This window comes from Anastrepha obliqua, chromosome 4 (assembly GCF_027943255.1).
Source record: "Anastrepha obliqua isolate idAnaObli1 chromosome 4, idAnaObli1_1.0, whole genome shotgun sequence".
NCBI classification, from domain to species: domain Eukaryota; kingdom Metazoa; phylum Arthropoda; class Insecta; order Diptera; family Tephritidae; genus Anastrepha; species Anastrepha obliqua.
Window position 1 is genome coordinate 111,817,573 of NC_072895.1, and position 12,590 is coordinate 111,830,162.

At 38.6% G+C, this 12,590-nt stretch overlaps 1 protein-coding gene across 2 annotated transcripts; it reads left to right on the plus strand.

Annotated features, from left to right (window-relative positions):
- The first annotated feature begins 27 nt into the window (after positions 1-27).
- LOC129244611 (condensin complex subunit 1) lies at positions 28-6,161 on the plus strand. Of its 2 annotated transcripts, XR_008582373.1 has the most exons (8): positions 28-322; positions 393-1,766; positions 1,852-1,996; positions 2,065-2,152; positions 2,214-2,509; positions 2,570-3,506; positions 3,607-5,451; positions 5,514-6,161. XR_008582373.1 is itself a non-coding variant. In XM_054882336.1 (7 exons), the coding sequence occupies exons 1-7, from the start codon at positions 208-210 to the stop codon at positions 5,080-5,082; spliced, it is 4,431 nt and encodes a 1,476-aa protein (XP_054738311.1). In that variant the 5' UTR covers positions 28-207; the 3' UTR covers positions 5,083-6,161. The 2 variants fall into 2 exon arrangements, 1 of the variants encoding a protein (XP_054738311.1); XM_054882336.1 differs by having other exon boundaries at positions 3,607-6,161.
- The last annotated feature ends 6,429 nt before the right edge of the window (positions 6,162-12,590 follow it).

A 12,590-nucleotide genomic window follows, 5' to 3' on the forward strand; every position in this document is an offset into this window, starting at 1 on the left:
TTCATTTGACGTTAATTCAATTTTGACAGCAGCAGCCGACGCTGAAGATTTGTACAATTTCCTTATTATATCTCTTTACTAGTTATCTCTGTTTACGCGCAATTTAAACAATTTACAGTAAGAAACAATAAAGAGGTTTAAATTATTGTGAAACTTATTTAAAATATAAGGAAGCCGCAACATTTCTAATCGGAGAAGAAGTGTGCTATGGATTTCCAATTCGTGCTGCCAAGCACCAACGCTGAGCTACTAAATTCAAGCGGTGATAGCTACTATGTGAAACAAGTCTATGCACCTAACGAAATTGGAGAGCGTTTACGCGGTAAGTTCATTATTATGTGCGCGAGTATTTACATTTGTTTATTAAAATCATCTTAATCTGACTACAATAGTGTGCAAACAGATGGTCCAACAAGGGGACCCATTCTACATTTTCGACCACTTTGATACATACTTTACTATAATTGAGGGCCGGGGATGCGATGCGGCCTCTATTACTAATCTTATGCGCAGCTTTGATCTTCTGTACATCACAGTCGACAAGTTGGGTCAGCGTTTGGCGCCGGTACTAGCTTGCAGCGATACGGCAGAGAGTTTACAAGACCGCCAGAGGTATCTGAATCTCACAAAGATGTTACTTTTCTTGCAAGTGAATACGGTCAGGCGCTTAGATAGTCTAGCATCACAAGCGCAGCAACAACAACAACAGCAATTACAACAGAAAAAGCGACTGAAACAAACTGAAACTCTCGAACAATATCCCGATTGGGACTCAAAGCGCGGCCGCTTTTTGGTGCAGCTGTACAATATTTTGCAGTTTCCACTTGAAAAACTTTGGAATCCACCAGTGGCTGAAGAAAATTTTGTTAATCTAATTTGTGATATATGTTATCGCACGCTGGAATTAATTCATTCACGCTCAGATAACCGCCATATCACGGACACTGTATTTCAAATCTTCGGGACCGCCATAAAACGCTATAACCATGCGCTAACCTTTCCCGTGCGTGTATTGCAAATATTGCGTACTTCTGAACATGCTGCGTTATCCATTGCTAGTGGTATAAATGTATTGTACGAAGAATACGGCATTTCTAGCGTTTTCTCTGTACTCATCAAGGACATTGTAGAAACGTTGTCAGTGGATTCGGTCGATACGGTGGTGTCGCGCAACTTTTCCAACTTTTTAATGGAGCTTGCTACCATTGCACCCAAGCTAATGATACCACATCTGTCAACACTCGCCGATGAGCTGCTCAATTGTGAATCACATACCCTGCGTAACTGTATATTACAAATCATGGGCGATGCTATTGTTGGCGAGCTGACATCTGAGGAGCTCTCCGAGGAGTTAAAAGAGGCACGAAATGAGTTTCTAGAAAATTTGTTGGCACACATCAATGACGTCTCAGCGCACGTGCGCGCCAAAGTGCTGCAAATATGGAATAACATGAAAGAAGAAAACGCAGTGCCGTTATCTTTTCAATTGAAAGTGCTTTGTGAGGCAGTGGAGCGTTTGGAGGATAAGACATCGTCTGTGCGAAAACAGGCCGTCCAGCTGATTAAGTCATTTTTGGAGCGAAATCCTTTTGCGGCTAAACTAACGTTGGAAGAGTTAATCAAAAAGCATGCCGAGGAATGTGAGAAGATGGAAAAGTTGAGTGAAGTTCTGGGGGAGGAGCGCAAAAAGGCTGAAGAGTTGGATGGGCAATGGAACTTGTTGATACCAGAAATTTTGCCGATTGTAGAACAAAATTTGAAAGAATGTGAGTAAAATAATTATAATGGAATATAATGGGTGTTTTTGTGTTTGGTTATTATATTTTTTTTTCTCATTTCGTTCAATTTTAGGCACAGAAGACTTACCCGAGAACACACAGGAAAATTATGAAGATATGATACAACGTATTTCTACATTATTGCTGGAGAAGAAATATCGTGAGGCTGTGGTTTTGGTGCGTAAAGCAGATCAGGTGGCTGGCAATGCAGAACTGAGGTGAATAGTGTATAATATTCGATATCAATTACAAATGTTTAAAATCTACTTCTTCAATTTACTGATAGGCACACTTTAAAATTGGAAGAGCAATGCGCCTACTACATGGCACTGCTCAAGTCTTATATATTTTTGGCGAACGGCTGCAAGGATAGCGTAAGTGACTCAAAATAATTAGTTTTTCCCAAATTTACCGTTTTTTACTTACTAACCATAGAATGAAGAGTTGGGCACCCAAATAAAAACTGTGCAATTCTTACAAGACTCAATCGAGTTTTCGAAAGTCATTACAAAAGCTGTACCGAAAATACAAGAATTACTACTTTCCAAAACTAATTCGGATGTATTTGAAGCTGTTGATCTCTTTACCACCGGGTATATGTTTGGCATCAAAGGCACTGAAGGTGGCATGCGGCAGATGTTGTATCTGGTATGGTCATCGGATAAGGAGAAACGCGATTCCGTATCCAATGCCTACAAAAAAGTTCTATTCACTACTGATCAATCGGGCAGGTTAGTCGTAAAAATGATGAAATATATAACCATGTAATTAATTAACTTTATTTTCCTTAGAACTCATGCCATTAAAGTTGTACAAAATCTCATGCGTTTTCTTGAGAAATTGGAATATGGACATTATACCGCCATGGAATGCTTAATGCATGAATGGGTTTCTACCGATGACATTGATGCTGCCATCATACAAGTGCTCTTCGAGCGCTTCACTCTGAAATTGGAGGGAACCTCGGACAATGAATCACGCCTTGCTCTGCAACTATTAATTATGGCCTCCAATTCTAAGCCGTCCATTGCATCGGCAAACATGAATGTCATCGAAACCATTGGCCTGGGTGAACGCGCCAAAGCTGATCCGCGTATTTATACTGGCTGCATAGAGTTTATGTTGAATTCTATCGATTCGAGTACACATTCGAAATTCTACAAGCGGTATGAGACGGATTCGCCGCTTGTACAAAAAGTCACAGATCTCTTTCAGCGGTTTTACTTTCATCCGGATGTGCCAGATTTCGATAAGTTAACTATGCGAACACTGGAGTTCTTCTTTAACCTGTGCCAGACGCCAGATGTGATTTGCCAGAAAATAGTTGTGGGCTTATTAAAAAAATTACGTGATTTCGCTATATGCACTACTGATATAACACCTTCGCAACAGGAGCGTGCTCTAGAAACGCCCTTTTCGCAGCCTATACCTGAAAGCCAATCGACCGTGCGTGGTTCTGATGCTAAACAGCCTCAGCAACAGCGTTTGCTGGTATATTTGGTGACGCGTTTTCTCTTCACCATAGGCTATATGACGCTGAAGGAGATGATTTTCCTCGATATTGATGTGTACAATAATATGAAATTTAGGCAAGAACTCACAGAATGTGAGGAGAAGAAAAAGAAGAACGCTTTCAATACGACCCGGCGAAAGACGGGTAATTTGAATATGTCGGCGACGGAGTCTCTGAAGCGATTGTCTGGAACAGCTGCTGAACCACAACAGGAGGTGAGTGAAATAAATAGTAAAGCTATTGAAGCTATTTTGGCCTACAATATATTTTACCTCTAAATATTCGCATAAAATAATTTTCTGTTTTATTATCCAGCCCGATGAGGATCTTGTTGGCGCCACCGCTGAAGACAACATCGCCGAGCTTATCAATCACATTTGCGAAGATGTGCTGTTGTATGCCGAGAATTCACTGCTTGCCAAAATATTTCCCTACGTGATGGAGATCTGCAAATACCCTGTGAAATATCGTCACCAATCACTGCAGCAGGCGGCGACGCTTACACTTATACGCTTCATGTGCGTTTCCTCACGCTTCTGTGAAGCGAATATGCCTTTCCTCATGAATATTTTGAGCCACACGAAGAATATAAAGATTAAATGCAATATTGTGATTGGTTTGTCCGATCTGACATTCCGCTTTCCAAATATAATCGAACCATGGACTGGCCACTTCTACTCGACATTACATGAAAAGAATACGGAGCTGAGACTGACGGCTGTGAAAATGCTCTCACATCTCATTCTGCATGAGATGATACGCGTGAAAGGTCAAATTGCCGATCTGGCGATGTGTATTGTCGATCCTGATGCAGAGATCAAGAATATCACACAACAGTTCTTCAAGGAGATTGCCAATAAATCGAATATCCTGTACAATGTTTTACCAGATATTATTTCCAAATTGAGCGATACCAATTTGAATTTAGAAGAAGAGAAGTATCGCATTATAATGCGCTATATTTTGGGTCTCATACAAAAGGATCGGCAAGTGGAGACGTTGGTAGAAAAGTTGTGCTTACGTTTTCCGGTAACACGAGAGGAGCGCCAGTGGCGTGACATTGCCTACTGTCTCAGCCTGCTCTCGTACAATGAACGTACCATCAAAAAGCTGATAGACAACATTCAGCACTACAAGGATAAAGTACAAATTGACGAAGTATATCAGTCGTTCAAATTGATTATAAGTAACACTTCGAAAATGGCCAAACCCGAGCTGAAAGCTGCCGTTGTCGAATTGGAGACACGCATCAATGAATGCCTCGAGATAAATGACGGTAAGGAGCGCGAGGACAAAGAAGGCGGTGGTGGTGGTGGTGGTGGTGGTGGTGATTCGAGTACTGGACGCACTGAAGCACGTAGCAAACGCACAAAAGAAAAACCGGGAAACACACAACGCGCGCGTAGCGGACGTCGTGGACGCCGGGGCAAATCCTCTTCTAGCGAATCGATTAGCAGCAGCGAAGATGAAGCGCCGCCGTCACAAAAGCAACTGCAACGTAAAATATCGGCGCGCTCTGCGCAGAAACCACAACGAAATCGCGCGGCGGTTGCTGATTCATCCTCCTCGTCGTCCGAAGAAGAAGAGGGTGTTCAACCCGCGCGGGGTGGACGTAAAGCGGCGGCGGCAAGCGTTAAAGGTAAGCAAGCTGCAAGCGCTTCGAAATCGGCAATGGCAGCAAATAAATCACGCAACACGCCACGCAGCAGAGTAATCGAAGATTCCGCAAGCTCGGACGAAGAAGAGGAACAGCATCCACAGCGAAAGCGTGGGCGAGGCAATCGAAAATGAACTGAAGCCTTGAACGACGCCATTTATTAAAATACATTTTCAGCATAGCTCAGTAATTAGAAAATAATGAAAGAAATCGTTAACAGAACTGAAATCATTTTAGAATTTAGTGAACATTAAAAAACAAAAATGCACATGAAATTTTACAAACAAAAGTTGAATAGAAAGCACGCAATTTGAATTAAAAAAATGAATTAGGAAAAAATAAGAACTTGGAACCACCTGAAACTTGTTAATGAAAAAAAGTAAAACAATTTCGAAATGTTCTAACAACATCATAACAGCAACATAGATTTCCTTTTCGCAAAATTCTGCGGCCGCTGTAGCCGAATGATTGCTAGTCACGCAGAAGTATTCGTTAGCGCTCGGGTTCGAAACCCATTGGGTGCATGAAACACAAAAATTATAAAACCAGTTGTTTTTTCTTATAGTGGTCGCCTCTCGACAGGCAATGGCGAATCTTCGTGTGTATTTTTGGCATACAAAAAGTCATCTGCCATTTGGAGGCGACACAAAGCTGTAGGTCCCGCCATTCGCGGAACAACATCAAGACGCATTTAACAAAAAGAAGGAGGAGCTCGGCCAAACATCCAACAGCGAATGTGAACGCTAATTAAATCCCTGCCTCAAATAAATCACTGACATCTCCCATCATCTCATCGCATCACTGATATCACATCCACACATATGTATATACCCAAGCATCGGGTGTTGAGGGTTCGAGTGTGTACTTTGTGTGGCAGAAAAGCCGTTAACCCGGAGGGTAGAAAACATTTCTAAAATCAACGGTATTTTGTAGTCACTTTAAACTTGCGGTGTCTTAAAATTGTCTTGGTGCCTTCAAATTCAATGGTCTATAAAACTGCATATCTAGAAAAAATCTGGTTAGAAAGTTCAAAGTTTGGATGAGTTTTGAAAATTTTTGCACAAAATTTGAAATCTTGAATTATATGAATTTGAGTTTTTTTTTGTAGTATGAAGTATATTTTTGTACAAAACTAATGATGTGTTTTAATTTTGCAATGGGGTGTTGACGAGAAAAAATCGTATACTCGTCCATAAGACGACGGAAAATTAGGTGAAGAAATTCTAAAAAGTTTATAAGGATGAAAACTTGAACTAACATTTAAACTGGTTTATTTAGATATGAATTCAATATATTTATAATTTTATATGATCAATAAACCAGGGATGTATGATACGAAGTTGAAATATTTGTTAAGGGGTTATATACAGTTAGAGGGTATGTTCAGAAACGCATTATAATGCGCAGTACTTGCAGCGCTGGCAGCACTGTCAATGTGACAATTCATGCAACTGATAGATTTGTTGAAAAATTGCAAGTAGATTTGTTGCATTTATGAACGCGCTGTGCAGTAAAATGGAATTGTTACTAAGTTTGGTCATGGACGATGTATGTGAGGAAAAAACCGATAGTCTTTTATTAAATTTAGGAAAGAAAAAAACCGTGTAAAGCTTAAAAGAAGGACATATCTTGTCAAAAGTTTAATATCTTTTTTTTATTCGCTTATATGTGATGATTAAATTAGAAAATTTTCGCTGGGCGATGTTTCTATCTATTTTTAAATCTTTATTAACTTTTTTTTACTTCATCTACGACCTTAGCACAGAGCACGCTCTTTTTCCTCCTTCCTGACGTGAACTCGTTCTCCATGCTCAGTCGGACTCTGACGATAATTTTATCTCCGATGTACTAAAGTAATCACTAAAACCAAGAAAAGTATAATAAAATAAAGTTTAAATATCGTATTTTTCATCAATTTTTTTATTAAAAGCTAAAATAAATAATTAAATACCCACTTTTCATCAGACATTGTACTAGCGTATTTATTGGCAGTGTGAAAATTTTTGCTGCAAATAATGCACGACTTTTGATACAAAAATGACGTTTAAGAACGCGTTGCATTTGCAGTACTGCCATATTTGCATTTTTGAACGCACTACTCACTATGAAATGGTATGTTGCGCATTATAATGCATTGTTGAACATACCCAGAATTAAAAAAAATCGATTTTTTTTTTCTTAATTTACATATGTACATATGTACATATATTTAAGAATACACACAGAAAATGTAATATCGTTCCGGTGAATATTTTCGAAGTTACACGCAAATTTGGAAAAAACATTGTTGTCCTATGTAAAGTGCTTTTCAAACATTAAACGCGTTTTTCAGAGTCGGTGACCAACATTACTAAACCGATTAGTTTCAAATTTTAACACGAGCTTCTTAAATACATATATAGGTCTATGGATAAGTTCGTGCGGTTTTACAACAGATGGCGTAACTTGATTATTATTCCATCGATCCACATTTCCAAACATTCATTGGAGAGCTACTGTCGTAAGGCACAAACGTCAGTATAAGTTTTTTATTTGAAGCGTAAACAACAATATTTTTACCACACTTGAAAATGTCGAACTTCGTGCCAAATAATGTGTTTTTGCGGGGAATTCTTCTTCATTATTTTAATATGAAGAAAAAAGCAGCCGAAAGTCATCGTATCTTGGTGGAAGTTTATGGTGAGCATGCTCTAGCTGAGCGAACGTGCCAGAAGTGGTTTGCACGCTTTAAAAGTGGTGATTTTGGCCGCGCCGCCAAAGTTCATGGATACCGAATTGGAGGAATTGCTCGATCAAGATCCGGCTCAAACGCAAGAAGAGGTTGCAAAAACTTTGGGAGTTGATCAATCAACCATTTCCAAACGTTTAAAAGCCATGGGAATGATCCGAAATTCAAATTTCGAAAAAAAACCGCACGAACTTATTCATAGTCCTAGTAATTAATCGAAGACTTTTTCTCACTGATTAATATTTTTTTCTTTTAACAATTTAAGGCTGAATTTTGGTGAAAAACTGATTTTTGTTTTGTTGTTTTGAGAAACCGCCATTTTGTCAAAAAAATTTATTTTGCTTATTCTTTCGATTAATTACTAAATTTAACATTACTACAACGAAATCTGTTTGGTTTTTTAATTTCAGGGGATCCAGTTCAGAGATATAGTGGTCACCGCAAAACGTCATTTTGTGAGGAGCTCTCGGAGATCAGCTGTAGCTCCTTTCCAAATAAATATTTCGATTAATATCAAGTCTTAAAATACAGTTAGAAGATAACATAATATGTGTACAAATTTTTAGATAAATAAATTTAAAAGTTTTCTCAGAAAAAAATCTGGAAAATTCGCTTTTTTCGGACTTCTAACTGTATATTATCCCTTAAAGAAAACTACAGTTGATAAGTAAATGAGATGAAAACTGATTGGATTGGATGGATTTCGTTTGGCTCAGCTTATGTAATCTTTTCGGAAGTTCATTTCAAAATTGCTAAATTTTGACCAAAAACAACGTCGCATGAGCATCGCTCATTTGCTTAAAAGGGTCTCAACTGGTGACCAAATGTGAGTGTATGGTTATGACTTCGAAACCAAAGCCCAATCGTCCCAATGGAAAAGCCCAGCAGAGCCAAGACCAAAAAAAGCACGTCAAATGGCGATCAAATATCAAGGTTTTGCTCACTGTTTTCTTCGATTACTATGGCGTAGAGCATCAGGAGCTCTTACCGCAAGGTCGTACAATAAATAAGGACTAGTACCTTGAAGCTATGCACCGTTTGCGTGAAGCAATACGAAAAAACGCCCAGAATTGTAGAAAAAAATGCATGGCTTTTGCATCATGATAATGCATCTGCTTACTCATCTTTGCTTGTGAGAGATTATTTGGCCAAAAACAGCACCGTTATCATGCTACTGTCACCGTATTCACCAGATTTGGCCCCTTGCGACTTTTTTCTGTTTCCAAGACTAAAGAGACCCATGAAAGGACGGCGTTTTGCGAAGATTGAGGAGATAAAAACACAATCGCTGAGAGAGCTCAATGGCATACCAAAAAGTGCATATCAAAACTGCTTCGAGGATCGGAAAAAAAGCTGGCACAAGTGTATTATATCTGAGGGAAACTACTTTGAAGGAGATAAAGTATAAATCGATGAATAAATAAACATTTGAAGAATGAAATTTAAAACACTGACATTTTGCGTATGAACGTATGGGGTACCTATTTTAATGACCATATGTGTATATCTCCCAAGCTTATATTCAGAATTTAGTGGGATTTGGCACAATTTCGTATTATAAATTGTATTGGAGAATTTTACTATATCAGCTTCCAGCTTCCATGCGGCATGTATGTACAGGGTCCGGCATTCGAAGTGTAACCAGCTGATGCCCTTTGCCTAAATGACAGTCCAGAGTTTTGTTTACAAACGCGCGGAAGCATTTTGTCGAGAGTAATGGCGTAAAAAGAAAATAAGTAATGGATTTCAAACGTAATAGTGTGATTGCATCATATTTGGCTGGAAAATCACAAGCAGCGATTGTTCGTGAGCTCCAGCATCTTAAAGTAAATACAGTTTTTGTTTATCGCACCATTACTCCTTACAATGATACTGGCTGAAAATATCTGACCGTAGCATCCGCCGCGTGCTGAAAAATTATCTCAAAGTTAACCCCTACAATATCCAAAAGGCGCTTGAACTCACACCAAAGCAGCAACAAGTCAGACTTGAGAGAGCGAAGGAGTTGCTTCGCTTGGCCGAAAGTGGTTAATCTCCGAACATTGTGTTTTCAATTTGAGAAAATTTCTCAATTCGTAAACTTCCAAAACGATAGGGTTTACTTGATCGAGCGTTCAATCGAATTTGAGTCATCGATTGGCCACCAGGAGGCAGCACCCGCCACAAAGTAATGGTTTGGGCCGCTGTAACCGCAGATGGGTGCTCTCCAAACGTTTTCATCGAGCCTGGCGTCAAGGTAAATGAGAAATATTATCGGGAAAGTATTCTGGTGAACCAAGAATCGCTAAAAAACCAACTTCCGGCCTTCATAACGTCCACACACTGGCTCGCAAATTCAGCAGACGCGAGTCCGATGGATTATTCTCTTTGGGCCATTTTGGAGAGCAAGGTCCGAACTAAAAGATTCACCAATCTGGAGGCGCTGAAAAAAGCCATTGTCCGCGAGTGGGCAAAATAACTCCAAGTCACATTCGAACAGCTAGCGATTCGTTTCTGGACGGTCTCAAGGCCATAGTCAAAGCAAAAGGTGGTCATATCGAGCAAAAGTAAATTGATTCTTAATTTTGTATTATTTTCACACATTTTTTACTTTGAATTTAATAAAAGTAATTTCCCTAACTCAGTGTAGGGCCTTTTTAATTGGTTACACTTCGAGTGCCGGACTCTGTATGTACATATTTTACTTTATGTTCAATAATTTGTAGAATATTGAGAATGGGAGATCTAAATTATTGAGAAAAACAAAAAGAAAGCATATCCCTATGCACTCATTCATCAATTCGAAGCGTCTGTTCGTGTTAATTAATCCACCAGCCAAAGTCAAAATATTATGAAATGTGATACATTGATACAAAGCGCTGCTAGCAGTCAGGTTAAAGCGGAGAGACGGCAAAGACGTGTGTGGTAACGGTGGTGCTGTAGACGGCTGTTGGTCCGCACGTGTCGGGCATTAGGAAAATGCTGTTGTTCTCGTAAAAATAACTGTATGTTTTTTAAAGAGCTCAAAATGGACCAAATAAGCATTTCGCTTCAATCGAGCACAGCCGGAAACCACCCTCAAAGTATCACCAACTGTGCATGTGACTTAGTGACTGAGTGGTTGGCAACGCTACGCGGCACTTGCCAGCCAACCAGCGCGTCGCATTTGGCACTTCACTTAACGGGATAATGATGGAAAGGAAAACATAATCGACCACTAAGCTGACAAAGAGCGGCGGTGATGAGTAATAGCAACAAAAAATTACAACAAAGAAAACAACTACGATTGCAACAAATGTGAGAAATACACCGAAATTTACATCACTGGGTGGCGTTGTCAAGGACGACACGCCCTCTAGCCTCTACTGCACAATTTCGAATTTTCCTATGGGGGTGGTAACAGTTGTTGTAACGTTGTTGAGGGTTTGAACGAGTCTACAATCATTGCGGTCAGTTTCATAGCAACCCTTTAATGAGATTTGCAACGGCGTTCGGAGCCGAATGAATATTGTATGGCAAATTTGAGTTGTGTGCTTTAATATCTCATTTCGGTTGATTTAATTAGTGGTAGTGGTAAATAATTTGTGTTTATATATACATACATACATTCATGCACATTCATATTAACGGATTTTTCTATGAAGTTCATACTTCATATCATACCTTCAATTTCAAGTTATTTTTGCTGCCTATTAGCGGCGACATTGCGCCATGCACGTGTTGAGCAGGATGATGGGCTTGCAATTAAAATACCTGTGAAATTAGAGGTAAACGTTGCGCAACCCGACTGGCTAATGCCTTGAGGGGTTAGGGGTAGTCAGAGGCCCGAAAAAATTATGATTTTCAATTATTTTGTTTGCTAGTCAATTGCTTTATTTTACAAAAAAAAAAGAAAAAAAAAATAGCATTAATACAATGTTTCGACTTGACTTAAGCAAAATTTCAAACAAAAAAGTAATAATAATTGTAAAAGTTATAGCTGTTTGTGTGGAGCCCGTTTCTCCAGAAGTCCCTTGCGGTGATCATCAAAAGTCCTTAGCGATTCATCTAAAATCAATCGGACAAGAGTTTTATTTTTATTAATAGATAATATTGTGCCTCGAAGCTCGTTTTTCAAAATTAACAATATCGCGGCCTCAGGAAATATTTTTCAGATTTTCGAGAAAAAACCGATAATTAATTGTATAAAAAAATCGAAATTTTTGAAAAAAGACCCTTCGATCAGACAAGAGTTTTTTATGTTTTTCAAAAGCAGTATAGATTTTATTGAAATCTACCAAGCGGTTTTTAAGTTGCAGTCATCACGAGTTCAAAAAACATACATAGTTTTAAGAAAAACGCATTTAAAGTTTTGCTATCGATTAACGGAGCGCCCGAGCGCCCTTTGTTAATTGTTGGAAGTATTTGTCGGATTCACTTGAAATTTTCTCACAAATTTTTTAAAATATTATATTTTAAGAAAATGCAAAAAAAACAATTTTTTGAAAATTCTGACTACTCCTAACCCCTTCGTAAAGACATATCCGAATCCCAAAAGTTACGGTGGGTGCGGTAAGGTAAAGAAGCAGAATTGATTTGCGGATCTACAAATGACAGATCTTTCATGTAAAGATACATATATTTATTTACTGGCACTCGGACACTTGAGTATACAACCCGCGACAAATGGTAGCACACAACATTTTTACCAATTGTGAATACTTTTTTTTTAATGTTCATTATTTGTTTTATAAAAGTATAGCTCATGATCTAATAAAAGTCATATAAATTCAAATTTCAAACCTTAAACAAAAATTTAAAAAGCTCTACAAATCACCGCCACAGCTTTTAATGAGAATTTAGAATTAGAACAATTTTTGGTATGCAGTTTTAAAGCTTGTTATGCACGATATTTTTTATATTGAGAAAATACTAGAAAGTCAAAAAAGAAAACCA

Bases quoted from the DNA above. Each gene is read 5' to 3' on its own strand.
- LOC129244611 (XM_054882336.1), top strand. From the start codon at position 208: ATGGATTTCCAATTCGTGCTGCCAAGCACCAACGCTGAGCTACTAAAT. The intron at 1,767-1,851 runs GTGAGTAAAATA...GTTCAATTTTAG, and splicing joins AGAACAAAATTTGAAAGAAT to GCACAGAAGACTTACCCGAG. The intron at 2,153-2,213 runs GTAAGTGACTCA...TACTAACCATAG, and splicing joins CGAACGGCTGCAAGGATAGC to AATGAAGAGTTGGGCACCCA.